At 41.4% G+C, this 19,792-nt stretch overlaps 1 protein-coding gene across 4 annotated transcripts in view; it reads right to left on the bottom strand.

The window, feature by feature from the left end:
• Positions 1–19,792, bottom strand: part of hip1 (huntingtin interacting protein 1) — a 211,670-nt gene that overhangs the window by 60,862 nt on the left and 131,016 nt on the right. For all 4 annotated transcript variants that reach the window (XR_013548945.1, XM_078422446.1, XM_078422445.1 and 1 more), the window contains exons 9-11: positions 18,447–18,504; positions 11,756–11,831; positions 4,028–4,171 (exon numbers count right to left, since the gene is read on the bottom strand). Coding sequence is in view for 3 of the 4 variants with exons in the window: in XM_078422446.1 (XP_078278572.1) it covers positions 4,028–4,171; positions 11,756–11,831; positions 18,447–18,504 (278 nt within the window). In the remaining variant the exon portion in view is untranslated. The remainder of the gene's footprint in view (positions 1–4,027; positions 4,172–11,755; positions 11,832–18,446; positions 18,505–19,792) is intronic.

Below are 19,792 nucleotides of genomic sequence, written 5' to 3' on the forward strand. Positions count from 1 at the left end.
AGTTACACATGGAATACTAAAGATTCTGCATTCGTTCTGATGAAAATGCAGCGCCTCTATTGAATGCAGTTAATAATCCTTCAAATCTCTTCAGCAAAGCTGGGTATAAAGCCATTCAGAGAGAAATCAATTATCACCATGGTAACAATTCCACTTCTGTCTCGGTGCCTCTTCCGTGCATTAATCCTTTCTACTGCAGTGATAAAAAAAATCACATAGGAAACTAACTGATCATAAGATCACTTGCAAATTCTAGGTTGAATCACAGAAAATAACGTACTCTATTATAAATGAGGCAATATCTGTCATGGCACTCTTCCCACCAAATTTGTACAGATTTTATCCCCAAATGTTATCCAACAGTTCAGTCATCCACATCTATTTTTAGTATAAACTAGGCAAACAGTTTACCATTACAAACTCCATACTGTTCCATTTCTTCCATTAGAAACTAGACAAAATCTACATAAAGTTCTGCATGTCCCAGTGTTCATTACATTGTATTAGTTTGATAACTTCAGAATGATAAATAACTATTATTTATAATAATACATTTTTTATCTGTATATATATATATTATATATAGATTAAAAAATCTATATTTATTATATATCGATTTATTATCTATGATAAACTACATTCTGGGTTTTCCCTAATATATATATATAAATTCTCAGAGTGACATTGATTGTTTCACTTCTCTGATACTATGAAATGAATAACAGAGACAAAAATAATGTTGCAACCAGACAAAAAACTGAATTTCAAGCAATCTTTTCCAAGCTAACTGATCTGCTCATGCCGTTCTACAATTCTCAGCTTTAGTCTACCATTTTTGGAATATCGGAGAATCAAAAATGGTCCCATCAGCAATAAGACATGAACAAGGAGTTGCCAGAAAATACATTATTACCATGATAAAAACTGATCAAGATCGCAACTTGATTGGTTTAGCTTAGTTTAGATTAGTTTAGTTTAGTTTAGTTTAGTTTAGTTTAGTTTAGTTTAGTTTAGTTTAGTTTAGAGACACAACATGGAAACAGGCGCTTCACTCACCAAGTCCACGCTGACCATTGATCACCTGTCTACTATTTCTATGTTATTCCACTTTCACATCCTACACACTAGGGACAATTTAAAAAGGCCAATTGACCTACAATGGTGCACGTCTTTGGGATGTGGGAGGAAATGGGAGCATCTTGAGAAAACCCACGCAGTCACAGGGAGAACGTACAAACTCCGCATTGACAGCACTCGTAGTCAGGATCGATCTCGAGTTTCTGGCACTGTTTGGCAGCAGCTCTATCTTTTGCAAATTCCCAATGTGGCCATGAGAATTGTTCATTTGATGTTGCAACCATAAAACATTTAGCTACATCATAGTAAGAATCAAAAACACTGGAAACCTGAAATATGAATTAAAAATGTTAAGAACGCACAGCAGATCAGGCAGTATCCATGCAAAGAGAAAAAGACATAGCCTGTCACATCAAAGACCGTTCTTCAGAACTGAAAAAGCAAAACATGTCAATAGTTGGTTGCAAAGAAGGGACATGTGGGAATCTACAATAGGGCGAGGTCAAGATTGGTGAGGGGCTAAGCTATAAATGATTGTTTAATGAGAGCAGTCAAAGAGCAGGAATCTGAGCGAAGGAACATAACATCTACGAAATTAGGGTAGTCAGAAAGTGAAAACATTTAAAAAAAAAGAGAATTTATGAACTGCCAAGATAACTACATATGCCCAGCAGATCAGGTTGTGCTAACAAAGAGCGAAGAAACTACAACAATATTTCCCACTAAATGCAGAACCAACTTATTTAAATTTTCCCCCAATTTTGATGAAGGGTCTTCAACCTGAAATACTTGATTTCTTTTTCCTCAACGCTGCCTGATCTGCTGAGTATTAGCAGTATTTTCTTTTTTTATTTTGTAGCAGCTAAATCATAATTCAAATGTAGAAACTGGTCTATTTTAAAGCTAAGTGTGAAAAGTAGGGAATGAGGAAAAACCATTCCATGTTGTCATTGGTCACACGAAAGATTACCATGCTATTGTGAACTGTATTGAGCACTGGACAAAATATCAGAATAATTTTACAGGTTTAACAAAAAAGATTCTTCTTGAAAAACATATGAATGTTTTGGAAAGAATTAGGTAGGGAGACTCCGGGCTCTACTCTGGGAAAAAAGTCAACAAGTCTATTTACGTGCCTTTTTAACGCAACAAAATTTCCCACAATATGAGACCAGGGCCAAAATTCTGAAATGAGGCAGGCTTCAGAAGTATTTTATGGGAGGAAAGAGATTGAGAAGCAACCAGATATTGTTAGTTACACAAAGGAAGAGACAGATCCTGACAATTATCAATAACTTAATTTATGTTCCGATTGCAAATATGCATCATTGACCCATGCATATTTTCCTTATTTAAAATGCAGAAAATGAAAAGCTGATGTTTTTGTGCTTGACAACGTAATTGACTTTAGGTCAGGTTCAAAACCCATTTCTATCCTGGAAGCTCAGAAATACTCCAGCATTGTTGATTTTAAAATATTACTTGCTTTATTAGTTCAGCAAGATAGAAATCTTGTTTGAACAGTTTACCCTCATTTTTGAAACTCTTTCCAGTTTTTGTGTTACATTCCTCCTCCTAGAATTGTACATATTTATGTTTCTCTGGTAATAAATAATCAGATGACTTTATACTCTTCAAAGAAACAGAATGAGCTAATGGAACAGTTCAGCATATTTACAGTGACGATTAGAAAAAAAAAGCTCTGATATTCTCCAATACCCGCAAAACCTTAAAACCGCCACTGAAAATGTACTTGTCTATTTTCCTACAGCAGATCCTAAGAATCAACATATTCCACTTCAAATATTCATACCCAACTCCGATCAAATATCAAATAATGCTTTCTGGAGTTAGTGGATGGAGGGAGAATCAGGGGTGAGAGGATTGGGAGGCGAAGGGTGGAAAATCGTCTTTAAAGGGAAATAAATTGCTCCTGACTATTCCATTTGACTCCCGGATTCTATCCATGGCCGTTCCGAGTATTCTCCAGAAAAGATACAGAAATGTCTGGAGAATGAAGAAGGGTCTCGACCCGAAACATCACCTATTCCTTTCTCCAGAGATGCTGCCTGTCCCGCTGAGTTACTCCAGCTTTTTGTGTCTATCTTCGGTTAAACCAGCATCGGCAGTTCCTTCCTACACCGAAATGTCTGGTACTGGTCGAATACAAATAACAAGAGTACAAGGATAATTATCCCCGTTTTTGTCCGTTTATAACTTTGAAATAATTCCAGTCTCATGTGCTGTTATTATCTTAAAATTTATTAATCTCCTTTTAGAATATATTTAATAACAGCCCATTCCTCTTAGCAAAGCTGAATGATTCCCCACCCTCTGGGTGGAGAAATTTCTCCTCATCTCACTCCTGAACATCTGAATGGAAATTTGAGTCTGTGATCCCAGCTTCAAGATGCCCCTTCCTTCTCTCCCTTCTCTCCTGAGATGCTGCCTGGCCTGCTGAGTCACTCAGCATAAATACCTTCGATTTGTACCAACCAGGAGAAACATCAATTCAAAATCTATCACCCCTTATTGAACATACTGACAGTAGTCTGAGAATAAAGCTCAACTCTTCCTGCTCAAGCCATGGGTGTAGTACAGGGGTACAAAATGAAAAGTAAAAATATCTGATTGGACTTGAGAGGAAGAAAGAAGGAAAAGGATTGTTCTCTGCTCACAAACAAGATTTTTTGCAAGCAGCCACTTTAGAGGTAAACGATCCATCAAAAGATTTAGCCAGGTGGAACCTATCCCACTACCTTCCTTTGATTTGATTGCCTTTTCGAATACTCACTCTTACACTGATGAAGTATTGACATCCAGTGCATTTGCCAAAGAGGGAATGAGACCAAGTGTATTGAAGCTGATCCCGAGAAATACAGCAGCAGGTTTTATCAATCGGTTCCTGATCTCCTTGCTATAAGTACTCATTGAATATCTTGCACAGTACCTGTTGGGATGATGGATCCATCTCAACCAAGTCATCAGTTTCCATAACCGGCTCACTGTCAGGGGAGGTAGACTCAACAGGTATCACTACAACAGGGCTGACATGTTCAGACAGAGCTGAGGCCCGCAGGAAGTTTGGAGGATTCTGCAAGATAAAGGAATAACCAATCGTCAATTAAATATATAATGAAAGTACACAGCTAATCATTCAACATATATTTGGGTTAATGCTTTGGGTGTGGACTGTTCAGGTGCTGTCTGTACAGATTGTCTGTGCAAAATTCTCTGCCACAGAAGGCAGTGGAGGCCAATTCACTGGATGTTTTCAAGAGAGAGTTAGATTTAGCTCTTAGGGCGAAGGGAATCAAGGGATATGGGGAAAAAGCCGGAACGGGGTACTAATTTCGGATGATCAGCCATGATCATATTGAATGACTGTGCTGGCTCGAAGGGTCGAATGGCCTACTCCTGCGTCTATTTTCTATGTTTCTATGTTTGCATGTTCTCCCTGTGACTGCGTGGGTTTTCTCTGGTTGCTCCGGTTTCCTCCCACATTCCAAAGATGTGCGGGTCTGCAGGTTAAGTGACTTCTGTAAATTGCCTCCAGGGTGAAGGATAGAACCAGTGTACAGGTGATCATTGGTCAGTGTGGACTGTGAGCCGAAGGGCCTGTTTCCACACTCTACCTCTCAATTAAACTAAAACTAAATTAAACAAAGCACTTAAACATCTGATAATATCACTACACCAATTTGCAGGGCAATATTATTTGGTACTTAAATGCATAATGATTGAAGGAAATACAACTGCAAGGAATCTGAATGACTTCAAGGATAGTAGTACAAATTCATCATTTAAGTTAAGGCTTTCGACAAATATGCAAAATCTTCTCACCGTCCATTCAGAATTGTATCTGCAGCACTGCAGTCTCAATTTTGTTTCGTTAACTACTGCCAAACAACCATCTTTATGTCCCCCATCTTTTCTTAATTTTATCTAATGTACAGTCATCACTTTATATAAAACTAAACCAGCATTTTATTTTCCCACTTTCCCTCTCTCTCCCCCCCCCCCCCCCCCCCCCCCCCATCATCCACCACCTATATCTCTCCCTTTGGTTTAATATTTCACTCTTCTCTCCTTATCTGACAATCTTTCATCTCCTTTTGATCCCTAGCCTTTGGCTTTTACTCCACCCATCTGCTAATTCATATCCTCCCCCCCCCCCCCCCCCCCATCACCTGTCTCCACATCACTTGCCAAACTTTGTCCTGCCTTCATCTCTCTTTTAAAGCTTTCCCCCTGCCCCCCAACTACGATCACTGAAGAAGTGTCCCGACTCGATACATCGCTTATCCATTCCCTCCACAGATATGTAGGAAAAGAAACTTCTCTAACCAGATTGCCCTTGCTTTCCCTCTCTATCCCCTCCCCTTCCCAGTTTCCCCCACTAGTCTTACTGTCTCCGACTACATTCTATCTTTGTCCCGCCCCCTCCCCTGACATCCACCTGAAGGGTCTCGAACCGAAAAGTCACCCATTCCTTCTCTCCCGAGATGCTGCCTGACCCACTGAGTTACTCCAGCATTTTGTGTCTACCCTCCACAAATGTTGCTGAAATGCTGAGTTGCTCCAGCACGTTTTGTTTTGCTGTTTGTTGGTCAAAATGTTTTCTGCCTAAGATTTCCTCCAGAATATTTTAAGAACGATGGATGGCTCTTAAAATTCACAAAGATATTTTCCAGGTTCTGGATTTTGGAAACATCCGCCTGATCACCGCCTGCAATTTTCCTGAAACGTTCATCCAAAATTCAGAGCTGTACTGTACACGCTGAAATCTAAAACTACCAAATAAAACATCAGCTTTGCTCACCTGGGCCCTGTCCTATGGGTATTACTTGCAGACTATTCCTAATGTTTGACTCGTGTTAAATGTAATAGCCACAGGGACTGTTGTTGTGGTTGCTCTACAGAAAATCATTTGCTTACATTGTAACATGACCTCAGTAACCTGGTGCTTTGCCAATCTTATTTTCAAGGTACCATGGGAATACAGCTTGCTTTCACAGCCACACTCTTACCACTCCTTATTTGATGAAAACAAGTGCCTTCCAGTCCAATGGAAATTTTTTGGAATCAGTCAATACACTACAACCCTGGGAGTCTGCAGACTGAAGTCTCATTCAGCAGTTGCGGGAACTGTTGTCAGGGAACAGACACCATCAGGATTTTCACTGGCTTTAAAAGTCGCCCACCTGGTACCATTATATGCAGGGGTGCAGTGCTGCCGGAGGTCACTGGAGTGCCGCTCCAGGAACCTCTGTTAAAAAAAACCCAAAATAAACAGCGGGGAATTTAACAGTGGACGTTCTGGCACCAGTGACAGCTCCAGCACCTCAAAAATTAGCACTGCAGCACTGGTTCAGTGCAACAAAACCATGAGACAATCTGCTGTCTCAAAACGATCACATCACACAACTTGCATTGCTATTACAAGCTAGTGCATTGCTATTACAAACTAGTTCCATTTACATTTTCATGATTAGTTGCTTACCCACAAGAAATGTCAAAATCAGATTGTGTAGGAGAAATTGTATAGGAGAAATTGCAGGGGAATAACAACAAGAGTAACAATAGATAATAGACAATCGGTGCAGGAGTAGGCTATTTGGCCCTTCGAGCCAGCACCAAACAGTTGGAGAGGTTATGTGTGATTTCATATGAAATCAGCATTTGGCCTGAGTACATATAATCAATAATCACGTTCCAATTGAAAACGAGCCTTCAACACCTAGTTTCTGGAAATAAGCACTGTAATTTTTTTCAAGGTACCCAACATACCTAATTATAGGGCAGGATGATCAGGAGAGGTAAAGAGATAAAGGTAAAGGCACCAATCGCAGAAAACCAGCAGTAATAGCTGAATGGAGTAGTATGGAGGAAAAGATTAAGTATTCCCACATAACCCTAGATCAGAATCCAATGTTGAAAATCCTCAAGACTAATGAGGGTAATTTAACAAAATTAATAATTCTGCATATGCTTTTGGCAAACTCAGGTTTTTAACACATTTTTCACTAAAGAAGCCAAACAAACATGAGATGAGATACTGAAAACATGAATTTAATAGCAAGTGACTCAAATGATTAGTCTCACATGAGCAAGTCTGCAGTAAAAATGATCTCTGCAGCTCAGAGGCAAGTTGCAAAGTAATCCATACTCTTCCCTTTAAGTGGCAAAGTGCAGGAGAGTGGATCCTACGACACATATGATGAGACTCCAGTTGGTGTCCAGAAATGTTGGGGTGCAAAGTGCAATTGGATAAATATTCTACAGTTAAGAAGAGCAGTTTACCATGAAAACTGGTAATCACTCCTATCTTATCCTTCTTGTGACACATCGTCCTCCTAAAGTACTTAGCATTCATAATTTAAAGTGCACAGAAGGATTTAATCAATACAATTAGCAACTTGAACAGGAAAATATTCCACGTGATCTTCAAAATATGCATCCCTGAATGAAATGAGGTACAACTGGTTTACTTTTGTCATTTGGAAAATAGTGGTTATTACCTCAAATTCCACCCAATTCCAAAAAAAAGGATTGTTCTCCATCCATTTTCATCCGGAATAAATGTTTGCTTGGGAGATATTTTCAGAGACAACTGAAGGATGCCGTGAATTAAATGGATAAGGGACCTCCCCTGATGAATATTGTGTGAGTGAACTGCTCCTTGGGAATATGTGAACAGACGTGTTCATTCTTTGCACTTTACATCACGATCAGTGCAAGTCATATGGTGCAGTGTCAAAAAATGCTAAAGATTATGCAGTGATGAAAATGTCACTTAAATCAGCCAATTGTTTTCCATATAACTGCAAAATGAGGTGGAACTGCCTTTTAATTTAGCATTGAAAAAAGACTGAAAAACCCTGTAGGGCATTGCAAAAATAGTATCTGTAAATAAGAGTCAGAGTGGAACATCTCACTGGGTGCCTTTTCTCTGAATAACATGACAGAATTTTGTACTCAAATGTGATCCTCACTGAAACAGGAGCCTGAGGAACAGGACATTAAGGTTTCACTGCAGAGAAGAGAGGGAATCAGGCGGCAGGCACGGTGGTGCAGCGGTAGAGCAGCTGCCTTACAGCGCTCGCAGCGCCGGAGACCCGGGTTCGATCCTAACTACGGGTGCTGTCTGTATGGAGTTTGTACAGTCTCCCCGTGACCTGCGTGGGTTTTCTCCCACACTCCAAAGACGTACAGGTATGTAGGTTAATTGGCTTGCTATAAATGTAAATTGTTCCTCTTGTGTTGTGTGTAGAATAGTGTTAATGGGCGGGGATCGCTGGTCAGCGCGGACTCGGTGGGCAGTTTCCACGCTGTATCTCTAAACTAAACTAAACTAAGGATGCAAAAATGCAAGAGAGAGACTGCAAATGCAGAACCATGAGTTTTGTTTGCATTGGTCTTACAATACTGAAAGACAATCTTCACATTTCACCTCATATTTCCTCAAGGCCACCAACTATCTGTTGGGGACATAATGCCAGCATCCTTTTTACATCTTCCCCAAGTGGTCATTTCTCATGCGTGAGCCTTCACGATACAGGAGCATTCAATCACGTTATATTTTAAACTGGTTTGCCCTATTTTTAACACTCCATATCTCATTTTGCGAAGTTCAAGCCAGCCTTAATAAACTGATTGACATTAGTCGATGTTAATGGAGTCAGTCGTAATTGGAATGATTTGTTACACTGTGAAGTTCCAGAAGCTACAAGCTGCTCTTTGCTGGAGGCTAATTGTATGTCAGCAATGCATCACTCCCCGATGAGCTCAATGCTTGCTTTGGTTGCTTTGAAAGAGTGAAAGAAGATGTTCCTTCATGGGCCCACACAGCCCGATGGTCCTGTGATCTCAGTCTCCGAGGCTATCATCAGATGATCCTACTCCAAGGTGAATCCTTAGAAAATGTGCATCCCTGATGGCGTACCTGGCCGTCTTCTGAAAACCTGCTCGGACCAACTGGCTGGTGTTTGCACAGACCTCTTCAACCTCTCGTGATTACAGTCCAAGATCCTGCTTTAAAAGGACATCCATTATACATCCATCAACTGTCAGGTTCTTGAGCCAGCCGGCAAAAACTTTAACCACAACCGTATCTCAGCACTGAAGCATTCTGTACTTTGCACTACTATGGTTGCTCAACATATCTTGCATTTTCCACTGTCATAGTCTGGTTTACTTGGAATAACTGATAATTTATTGTGCACTGTTGTTGTACCTAATGTGCCTGGAAAGCTGCAGCAATGAAGAATTTCATATCCGGTACAAATAACTAATAAACACTCTCTGTCCGGGTGTTGCAGTTAATCCCCCATTGGCACTCTGCTCTTATTTATCTCCATCTTTGGATAATGAGAGATGAGGAGGAGCACTAAATAACCTTCTCATTTTGTTTTCCCTTTAGAGGATTATCCTCTGAGCGATGAAGCAGTAAGAATATCTGGAGTTGGACAGGATGGGGTGTATGGGACTTGTAGCCATGAAAAAGCAGTACATTTTGATCTGGAGTTGAACTTGACAGGTAAACTTTCTTGCTTAATTCGGTGATTCTCACAACACGCCGACACCTTCTCAGTTACGCCTTGTCAACCTCGTCTAATGCTGTCCCTGACAAGTGGACTATCCACAAAGTGCACAAGACCTTCATCCATGTGTTGATTGTACCAAGACTCTTTCAATGCTTGTGAGAGCTCTCTTCCTCTGCTCTACGACCTCTCCTTCCTCCACAGTAGCTCCAGCTTGTCCTTCTCAGAAACTGCTGCCAGGGACATGAAATGATGGTCCCAGTGGAACTATCTGCAGCCTATTTGAGTGCAAGCCGATGTTTCTAAATCACGTCGAAGCAGTTTCAAATGTCTTTTGGTCAACTTCATTATTTCATTTCAAGGAATCCATATAGAGTCCATATAGATGTGAGCACAAAACACATCAAATGTTTAATACATCAACAACAACAAAAATTCTGGCTGCTTTACTATCTGCTGACAAATGCGGTTTGGTTTCAAGATTCTGTAAGTGTTTATAGTGTACTGTACGTAGCAAAGAGGAGATGAGAAATGAATTCAAGTTTGGCAGATTTTCTCCGTTAACTTTGTCACGTCTGCTTGAAGATTAAATACTGAAATGACATTAATTAAAACGGTCTCTGAAAGGAAGGAGAGGAACCAGCAGATAATTCTTATTGGAAAAAAAAGACCGCATTCTCAGTTTTTAGAAACTTAGAACCAAGAGATCCAGAAGGTAATTAACCACAAGCAGAGCATTCACAAATTGGAAGCTCCACCATTCCCCAGGGGAATAGAAGCAGCTCCTTCGGCACAGGAAGCTCGAGGCCCAAAATACCCAATGGACAGACCATGGGCGGACACATCACAGAAGGTGCAACAGCTCACTAATGACCATGACACAAGCAGATTCTTCAGAGCTGTTACTATCATCAATGTCCAAACATCCACATTACTGACAGGCATGAACTGAAGAAGAGTCCCAGTCTAAAACGTCACCTATCCATGTTCTCCAGAGATGCTGTTGCCTGACCTGCTGAGTTACTCCAACACTTTTTGTCTAAGAATTAAAGAGAACCTGTTATGACAAGCAGGCAGTCGGAAGAACATTTATCTTCAATTTGCATCTGCTACCTGATAGCTTGCAAGTCATGATATTAATCAATAGGCCCACATCAGACTTGATCTCCATATAGACTAGTTCAAACAAATTGGATTGTCACCTCAACAGTTTTTTTTACCCTTTCTTGTTAAAATGCTGCAGTTCATCTCCGACATGATTCCTGCTAATGCATAGCTGATCTACAGGACAAATGGAAAACGGTTTATACTATGTAATTTACACTCCAGAAGTCGGGGCACTTCAACCTCCTGCAGAATGTAAACAACTTAGTGATTGTACACGCTCGGAAGTCAAGTTCGAAGTCATTGTCAGCATGTCCACTGATGCATATAGGTGCATGCGCCTTACACTCAAGCATCAACAAAACATAGGTGCCCCGCCAACTAGTCCCCAGCATATAGAGCTAACTCCCTAAAATAAAAGGTCCACAATTAACCCCTTGAAAAAAGAGCCCACTTCTTATATCTCTCATCAAGCCAAATATCAGTGATGAAATTCACCGACTTCTTCAGTATGTCAAATCAGCCTTTCACCATCTAAAGAGTGTTTGAAGACCAAGACTTCAAACCCCTCACAAAGATCCTGGTCGATTGATGGAGTTACCACCAATGCTGCCTCCACGGAATTTTCCTTGACGATAATCAGTGTCTTCTTCAAAGCTAACATCCTGAACCCTGAAGATTGAATTACACAATGCAACTCTAATGAGTGTGCCGTGTCATTTACATGCCCGACACAAGACTCCTGAGGTACACTTTACTTTGGATTCCATTCCAAGTAATTACCAGATGGATAACATAAACCATTCATGGATCTTCTCAGCCTCCTTTAAAAATGGGCATTATCCTCAGTGACACAAGGGATTCTTTAACCCAACATGATGGAAGTGCATTTGTGCTAACAAATGAGTACATCAGCTGTGTGCTTGGCATTGTCACCATTCTTTCGGCAGTAAAAATTTCAATGATTGTTTTCCACACAATATGCACAACTGGTGTACCCTGAGTGATTTTAATCTTCAAAATCAGCTTACCTCTGGAAGCTGTGGAATCTGGATCAGTCGCTTGAAATATTGTAAGTTGCTGGATCTATAAAATAATTCTTTAAGTCTGTGAAGTAAAACAATGGGAAAATTGTCAAGTGCATTCTAAATGGGCAAATTAAAAGTCACCCTGCAACATGTGCTGTATTACACATTGACTGTGGAAATCTAGTGATGGAGTAACTGGGCAGATGATGGATAAATATAGATTTTTTTCCTTCCGCTTCTGTATCACATCGCTGACAAACCCATCAAAATAATCAATAAATGCTACTTACAATATTTCAAAGATTTTTTAAACATCAGCTCTGAGCACAATGAACGGTTTGTGGTGAAGAAGGGGTTTAGAGACAGACACTCGTTAAATTAAACCACACGAGAACTGACAGTCTATAATATTTTAGAGAACAGATCCTAGTTACTGGAAGATACATTTGCAGATAGCTATTTTAGGAGTCAATAACGTCCGTGCAATGACCAGACATTGCAAGGACATAAAAATACATGATTTTAAAATGGGTTTTTTTAAATGTCCGTGGGTGCGGGGGGAGGAGAGGGGAAGTTTTGTTGCCTCCATCACAGTGAGGGGGTGTTTGGAGTCACTGTGATGGATGTTTGTGTTGGGGTCGTGTGTCCTGTGTTCTTTTCTTTTTTTGCTGTGACTGCTGAAATTTCATTCGGTGTTGTGCCGAGTGACAATAAAGTTTTGTTATGTTATGTTATGTTATGTTATCAAATCCCACTAGTTGCTCCACACTTATCCACCCCTCAATCCCTTCCCCACTTCACCAAATAAACATGTTCATGAATTCATATCAGAGGAGCAGAATTAGGCCATTCGGCCCATCGAGTCTACTCTGTCATTCAATCGTGGCTGATCTGTCTTTCCCGCTCAACCCCATGCTCCTGCCTTCTCCCCATAACCTTGGACATCCTTAGGGAGTCAAAAACTTCAAATTCCTGGGCGTGCATATTTCCGAAGATCTTTCCTGGACCCAGCACACTGATGCAATTATAAATAAAGCACATCAACATCTCTACTTCCTGAGAAGATTACGGAGATTCAGTACATCAAAGAGGATTCTCTTGAACTTCTACAGGTGTACATTAGAGAGCATATTGACTGGTTGCATCACAGCCTGGTTCGGCAACTTGAACGTCCAGGAGCAAAAAGACTGCAAAAAGTGGTGAACACTGGCCAGTTCATCACCGGCTCTGACCTCCCCACCATCAAAGGCATTTATCAGAGTCACTGCCTCAAAAAGGCAGCCAGCATCATAAGAGACCCACACCACACACTCATTTCACCACTGGCATCGGGAAGAAGGTACAGGAGCCTGAAAACTGTATCGTCCAGGTTCAGGAACAGCTTATTCCCTACAGCCATCAGGCTATTAAACACTACAACCTCAAATAAGCTCTGAACTACAATAGACTATTATTATCATTATTATTGTACTACTATTGTTTGTTTTTTGAGTGTGTGTGTGTGTGTGTACTTGTGAGTATGTGTTTATATATACACTGAATTTCTTTTTTCTCTCTCGTTTATCACATTGTTTACAGTGTACTAATGAAAGAGTTAAAGGCTATTAACTTTGCATGATGAGATGCTTGACCATAATAAAATGGTAGAATGAATAAAAAGCCTGAACTCTGAATAGCTGATGTTTGCAATATTTCACCTGGCAGGATATAACTCCTAAATCTTGTACACCAGGCTGATAGAACATCCCCCCTTTTGCTTGGGGAGGACGTCTTGGAATGATGAGAACAATGTTTCCGCTGAGATTGGGATGTAGTTAATTGCTGACTGATTGTGGAATTGTGCAAACATGACCTTCTGTGGTATAATGTATAATGGTATATTCTGACCCAGCTCTGTTCTCTCTCCCCCTCAATCCTCCTCCTCGGTGATTTCAACATCCATATGGACTCCACTGACTCCACAATAACCGCTGACTTCACTGAAATACTCAACTGCTTTAACCTCACTCAACACGTCAATTTTCCCACCCATAACCGTGGGCACATTCTGGACCTTGTCTGCTCCACTGGACTAAATCTACATCACCTCTCTGGCTCCGACCCCACCCTCTCTGATCACTTAGCCATCACCATGTCCGTCAACATTCCCACCCCAGCTCCAAGGCAAAAACGCAAAATCAACTTCCGTAAGCTGAACTCTGTTTCACCTACCTCGCTCTCATCCTCCCTCTCTGAAATAATGTCCGCCTCTCCCTTCGTTGACCTCCACAGCCCCTCTGACCTCACTGGCTACTACAAACACACTCTCTCCTCCTGCCTCGACCAGCTTGCACCTATAAAAACCAAAACAGTTTCCTTCACCCACTCTGCTCCCTGGTTTACCCCCGAACTCCGCATGATGAAAACTCATGCCCGCCAACTTGAAAGACTCCGCAACAAAACAGGTCTCACAATTCACTCCCAAGCCTACAAAGACCACCTGCAGCACTACAAAGATGCCCTCTCCCGCGCCCACTCCACCTACTACTCTCAAATAATTCACTCTGGCTCCGGAAACCCAAAAGCACTCTTCTCTACAATAAGCAAACTCCTCAGCCCCCTGGACACCATCTCCCAATCATTCACAGTTGACAAATGCACCACTTTCCTTTCATTCTTCCAAAGCAAAATAGACAGCATCTACAGCACCTTACCACCAACGCACCTGCTCCCCCTCAAACCACCTGCCCCCCCTTATCCTGTCAACCCCTGCCTCAGTTCTCCCCAGTCTCCACCACCGACCTCTCTGACCTCTTCACAGGAATAAAAACTGCCACCTGCTCTCTGGACCCCATCCCCTCCAGCTTTGTCAAGGCCTGCCTTCCTGCTCTCTCTCCATTTATCACTGCAACAATAAACTCCTCCCTGTCCACTGGCATCGTCCCGCCATCCCTCAAAATCGCTGCTGTCACCCCCATTCTGAAAAAACCTGGTCTCAACCCTGACACCCCAAACAACTTCAGACCAATCTCCAACCTACCATTTCTGTCCAAAGTTTTGGAACGTGCTGTAGCTTCCCAACTCAAATACCACCTCTCTACCAATAACCTGTATGAAACTTTCCAATCCGGATTCCGCTCCAACCACTGTACTGAAACTGCGCTCCCCAAAATCACAAACGACCTTTTCCTCTCCTCCGACGCTGGTAACCTCAACATCCTCCTCCTACTTGACCTCAGCGCCGCCTTTGACACCATAAATCACTCCATTCTCCTCACCCGACTTGAAACCTCCTTTAACATCACTGGCACAGCCCTATCCTGGTTCAAATCTTACCTCTCTGACAGGCACCAGTTCATCTCCATTAACAACTGTAAATCCCCCACCGCTCCCCTCCCCCAAGGTGTCCCCCAAGGCTCAGTCCTTGGCCCCCTCCTCTTCATCCTCTACCTGTTCCCCCTTGGTCAATTAATCCGCCGTCATGGTCTCAACTTCCACTGCTTCGCCGATGATATCCAGCTCCTCATCTCCACCAAGTCAATCTCCACCACCACACACTCTACACTGACAAACTGCATCTCTGAAATAAAATCTTGGCTTCAATCAAACTTCCTCAACCTCAACTGCAACAAATCTGAAATCATCATCATTGGTCCAAAAACGCTCACCAAATCCACCCAAACCTTCATCCTCAATATTGATGGTCTCCCAGTATCCACCTCCCCTCACATCCGGAATCTTGGAATCATCTTTGATCAAACCCTCTCCTTCGACAAACACATCAAACACATCACAAAGACAGCCTTCTTCCACCTCAAAAACATTGCCCGTCTCCGTCCATCCCTCTCCTTCACAGCTGCAGAAACCCTCATCCACGCCTTCATCACCTCCCGTCTGGACTACTGCAACAGCCTCCTCTATGGCTCACCCTCAAAAATCATCAGTAAACTTCAATACATTCAAAACTCCGCTGCCCGTCTACTCACCCACTCCCCGATCCGTGACCATATCACCCCCGTCCTTTACAAACTCCACTGGCTCCCCATCCCCCAGAGAATCCAATACAAAATCCTCCTCATGACCTACAAAGCCCTCCATAACCTTGCCCCATCCTACCTGACTGACCTCCTCCACAGGCACACTACCACCTGCACCCTCCGCTCTGCTGCTGCCAATCTCCTGTCCCCCCCCATCCGGACCAAACTCAGATCCTGGGGGGACAGGGCTTTCTCCATCGCTGCTCCCACCCTATGGAACTCAATACCCCAAACCGTCAGAGACTCCTCCTCACTCACCACATTCAAAACATCACTGAAGTCTCACCTCTTCAGCACTGCCTTCAACCACTGAAGGTCACCTCATCTTCTGTCTCCTTTCTCTGTTTGTTTACTTATTTATCTATTTATTCACTTCTCTATGTTCTAGAAATCCCTGTAAAGCGTCTTTGAGTGTTTGAAAAGCGCTATATAAATGTAATGCATTATTATTATTATTATTATAATAAAGATCCTTACCTTTGACTAATGACTTTGTGTGAAACATTTTATGACAGTAGAGTGATAAGAATATTGGGCAGGAAACAATCTGTTATTAATTTGAAGGAAATGGTGTGTTAAACATTTTTGCTGCAAATTTTGTATAAAAATGCTGCGAAAATGCTGTATCTTTGAGTGGAAGCAAGGGGAGTGCTGAGTATGGTCATACACCCTCAGCACTGATCCCCCCCACTCCCGTCTGACGATAATTAAAGCTTTGCTTGGTTTACCTTTAACTGTTTGTGTCGTTGTCTGTTTTAAGAACCGAACTTTAACACTATGTTTACATATTCTGTTGTGCTGCAGCAAGTAAGAATTTCATTGTTCTATCTGGGACATATGACAATACAACACTCTTGACTAATCATGAACGTGTCAATCTCAACTTTTAAAAAAACCAACATCTCCATAGCCATCTGTACCAATGAATTCCACAGGTTCACCACCCTCGGGCTAAAGAAATTCTTCCTCATCTCCTTTCTAAAGGTAAACTATTTGTTCTGAGGCTGCACCCTCTGGTCCTAGCCTTTCCCACGAGTGGAATCATCCTCTCCAAATCCACTGAATCCAGGCCTTTCACTATTCAGTAAGTTTCAATGAGCTCCATCCTCATCCTTCTAAACTCCAGTGAGTACAGGCCCAGTGCCTTCAAACGCTCATCAAATGTTAATCCAATCATCCCCGCATCATACTCATAGAAGATGGTCTCCTCTGGACCATATCCAATGCCAGCATATCCCTCAGCTATGAAGCCCAAAACTGCTCACAATACTCCACATGCAGTGCATTTTCAAGCTGCAGCATGACATTCCTGTTTTTATATTCTAGTCCTCTCGAAATAAATGCTAACATTGTATTTGCCTTCCTTACCACCAATTCAACTTGCAAATTAACCTTTTGGGAATCCTACACCAGCACTTCTAAGTCCCTTTGCACCTCCGATTTCTGAATCCTATCCCCATTTAGAAAATAGTCAATGCCTTGATTCCTACTGCTAAAGTGCATGACCGTACACTTTGCCATGCTGTATTCCATCTGCCGCTTCTTTGTCCACTCTCCCAACCTGTTCAAGTCTTTCTGTGGACTCCCTGCTACCTCTACAATACCTGCCCCTCCACTTATCTTTGTACCAACACAAACATAGCCACAAAGCCACCAATTCCATCATCCAAATCATTGTTATGCAACGTGAGAAGTAGCAGCCCCAACACTGACTCCTGCAGAACACCACTAGTCACTGGCAGCCAACCAGAGAAAGCCCTCTTTATTCCTACTCTTTGCCTTCTGCCATTGAGCCAACCTTCTAACCATGCGAGGATCTTCCATCTAATTCCATGGGCTCTCATCTTGTTTAGCAGCCTCATATCCGTCACCTTTTCAAAGGCCTTCTGAAAATCCAAGTAAACAGTATCCACTGATTCTCTTTTGTCTATCCTGCTATTTATTTCCTCAAAGAATCCCAACAGATTCCACAGGTAAGAACTCCCCTTAACAAAACCCAGGCTGACTTCGGCCTATTTCATCATGTGCTTCTAAGTACTCGGAAACCTCATGCTTAATAATGGACTCCAAAACCTTACCAAGCAATGATGTGAGGCCAACCGGTCTATAGCTTCCCCTCTTTTGCCTCGCTCCCTTCATGAACAGTGGAGTAACATTTGCAATTTTCCAGTCAGGATACTTCTTGTCAATCACCCTGGGCCTTCAATAATTTTACTGCGTATTATTTCACAAGCATCCTCAACCTCATTGAATCCATTTACCCTTGATGTCGCCAATAGCTATGTTAAAATCTATTTCCTTCAGCACATTTTTAGCTCCTTAACTTAGCTTCCTTCCTGCATTTCAATAATAATCGCATTACAAAACTCTATGGTTGTGAAAGACACTACTTAATTTCACATCTTTATTTCACTCTCTCAGATCCAACAGCACATGTAAATGTCTTGAGATATTTTGCAATAATAAAAGCATCAGAAAAATAAACATCAGTAACATTTGGCATTGTTGCAAAAATGCATTACAGGAAGAAACTCTTTGTCAAACTATATATATTAAAGCCAGCAAAGCAAACAGTTAGCAGTTTCAAAGATGGGCTTAATGGAGGAAACAGCATTGGTTTCACAATGCTAATGACTGATGTGGTGGGTCAACAGGATGAGATAAGCTTTACTACTTACTTTTTGAACTGTTCGTGAAACCGATCTCTATGGCCTTGCAATGTGTCAGCTGGGAGACCTGCAGGAGAATGTAAGTTTAAAACTGATACGTCAATAAAGCATTTAACATGGAAGGCAAAGACACAGCTAACTGGATTAGTTATATAAAACTTAATACTTTTATAAACAGCTTTCCCTGTTTTGATAGAGTTTCTAACACTCAAGGGAAGGTTATTGAAGACAGTCGTTAAAAATCAGATGATGCACCATTTTCTAGCCATTTCCTAATAAGACTTTATTTGCAAAGTTTGAGAGCCTAAATGAGTTTACTGGAGCCTCATGTTACATAATCAGGAAAACTGAATATTTGATCCCTCAAAACGGTTGTTTAAGTCAAAGTCTGGATTTTATTCTCAATTTGTATTTGGGTCATAATGTGGGTATGAGAATAAACAGAGAGTGATTTACCAGTCATTTCTCCACCTTAAAAGAGTGAAATAAGGTGGTATCACCTTATATATTTACTTTTTGTGATACCTTCGATTTGCACCAGCATCTGTAGTTATTTTCCTGCACTATTTACTTTCATTATCAATATGGGTCCTTTGGGAATTTTAAGTGGTGGTGACCAAATTTCTGCTTCAGACATTTCAGGTTGATTGATTTCTATTGGCATCCTCAGCTGGAATCTAATTTTGTTCAACAATGACAAACATCCATATACCCACAACACTCACCCCTACATACTGTATTGCTAGCACACACAGCTCCATCTAATCAAATTATACCTCCCAAGGCTTCAGATTTGATGATGTGAGTCAAAGTTACCTAGATTTAGCTGGGTTGCATTCATTTCAATAAAACAATAGCACGTATGCTCAGAAACAGTGTTTAAAACCTTCAATTAACGCATTTGTTATTAGTCATAAAACCACCGATCAATTCAGCTTCCTCAATTATCTTCATCGTGACTTGTCCACCCTCAGTACCACCGGACTTTGCATTTCATCAGACCTATTCCAATGTGGAGTTGGCTCGATGGGCCGAATGACCTGATTCTGCTCCTATGACTTGTGAACTCCCCATAACTCTAACTTAGGTTCTTCATGGATCCAGATGCCCGTGGCTAATTTAATTATTTAAACAACTTTTGCTTTTCTCGGAGACATTTTGATTAACACAAAAATTATTGCAAATCATCCATTTTTCTTTAAAGGTTTTGCAATGCTTACAGCTACCTACAGATAGTGACTTTGGTGTGGCCATATAAAGCAGACAGAGATTCCATCACAGGGTTTTAAAGGCAGTGTATGCTGGCTACAAGGAAACATTATGATTCAGACCCCTGCTTGATATCTTTGAACTGG

Source organism: Rhinoraja longicauda, chromosome 26 (genome assembly GCF_053455715.1).
Source record: "Rhinoraja longicauda isolate Sanriku21f chromosome 26, sRhiLon1.1, whole genome shotgun sequence".
Lineage (NCBI taxonomy): Eukaryota > Metazoa > Chordata > Chondrichthyes > Rajiformes > Arhynchobatidae > Rhinoraja > Rhinoraja longicauda.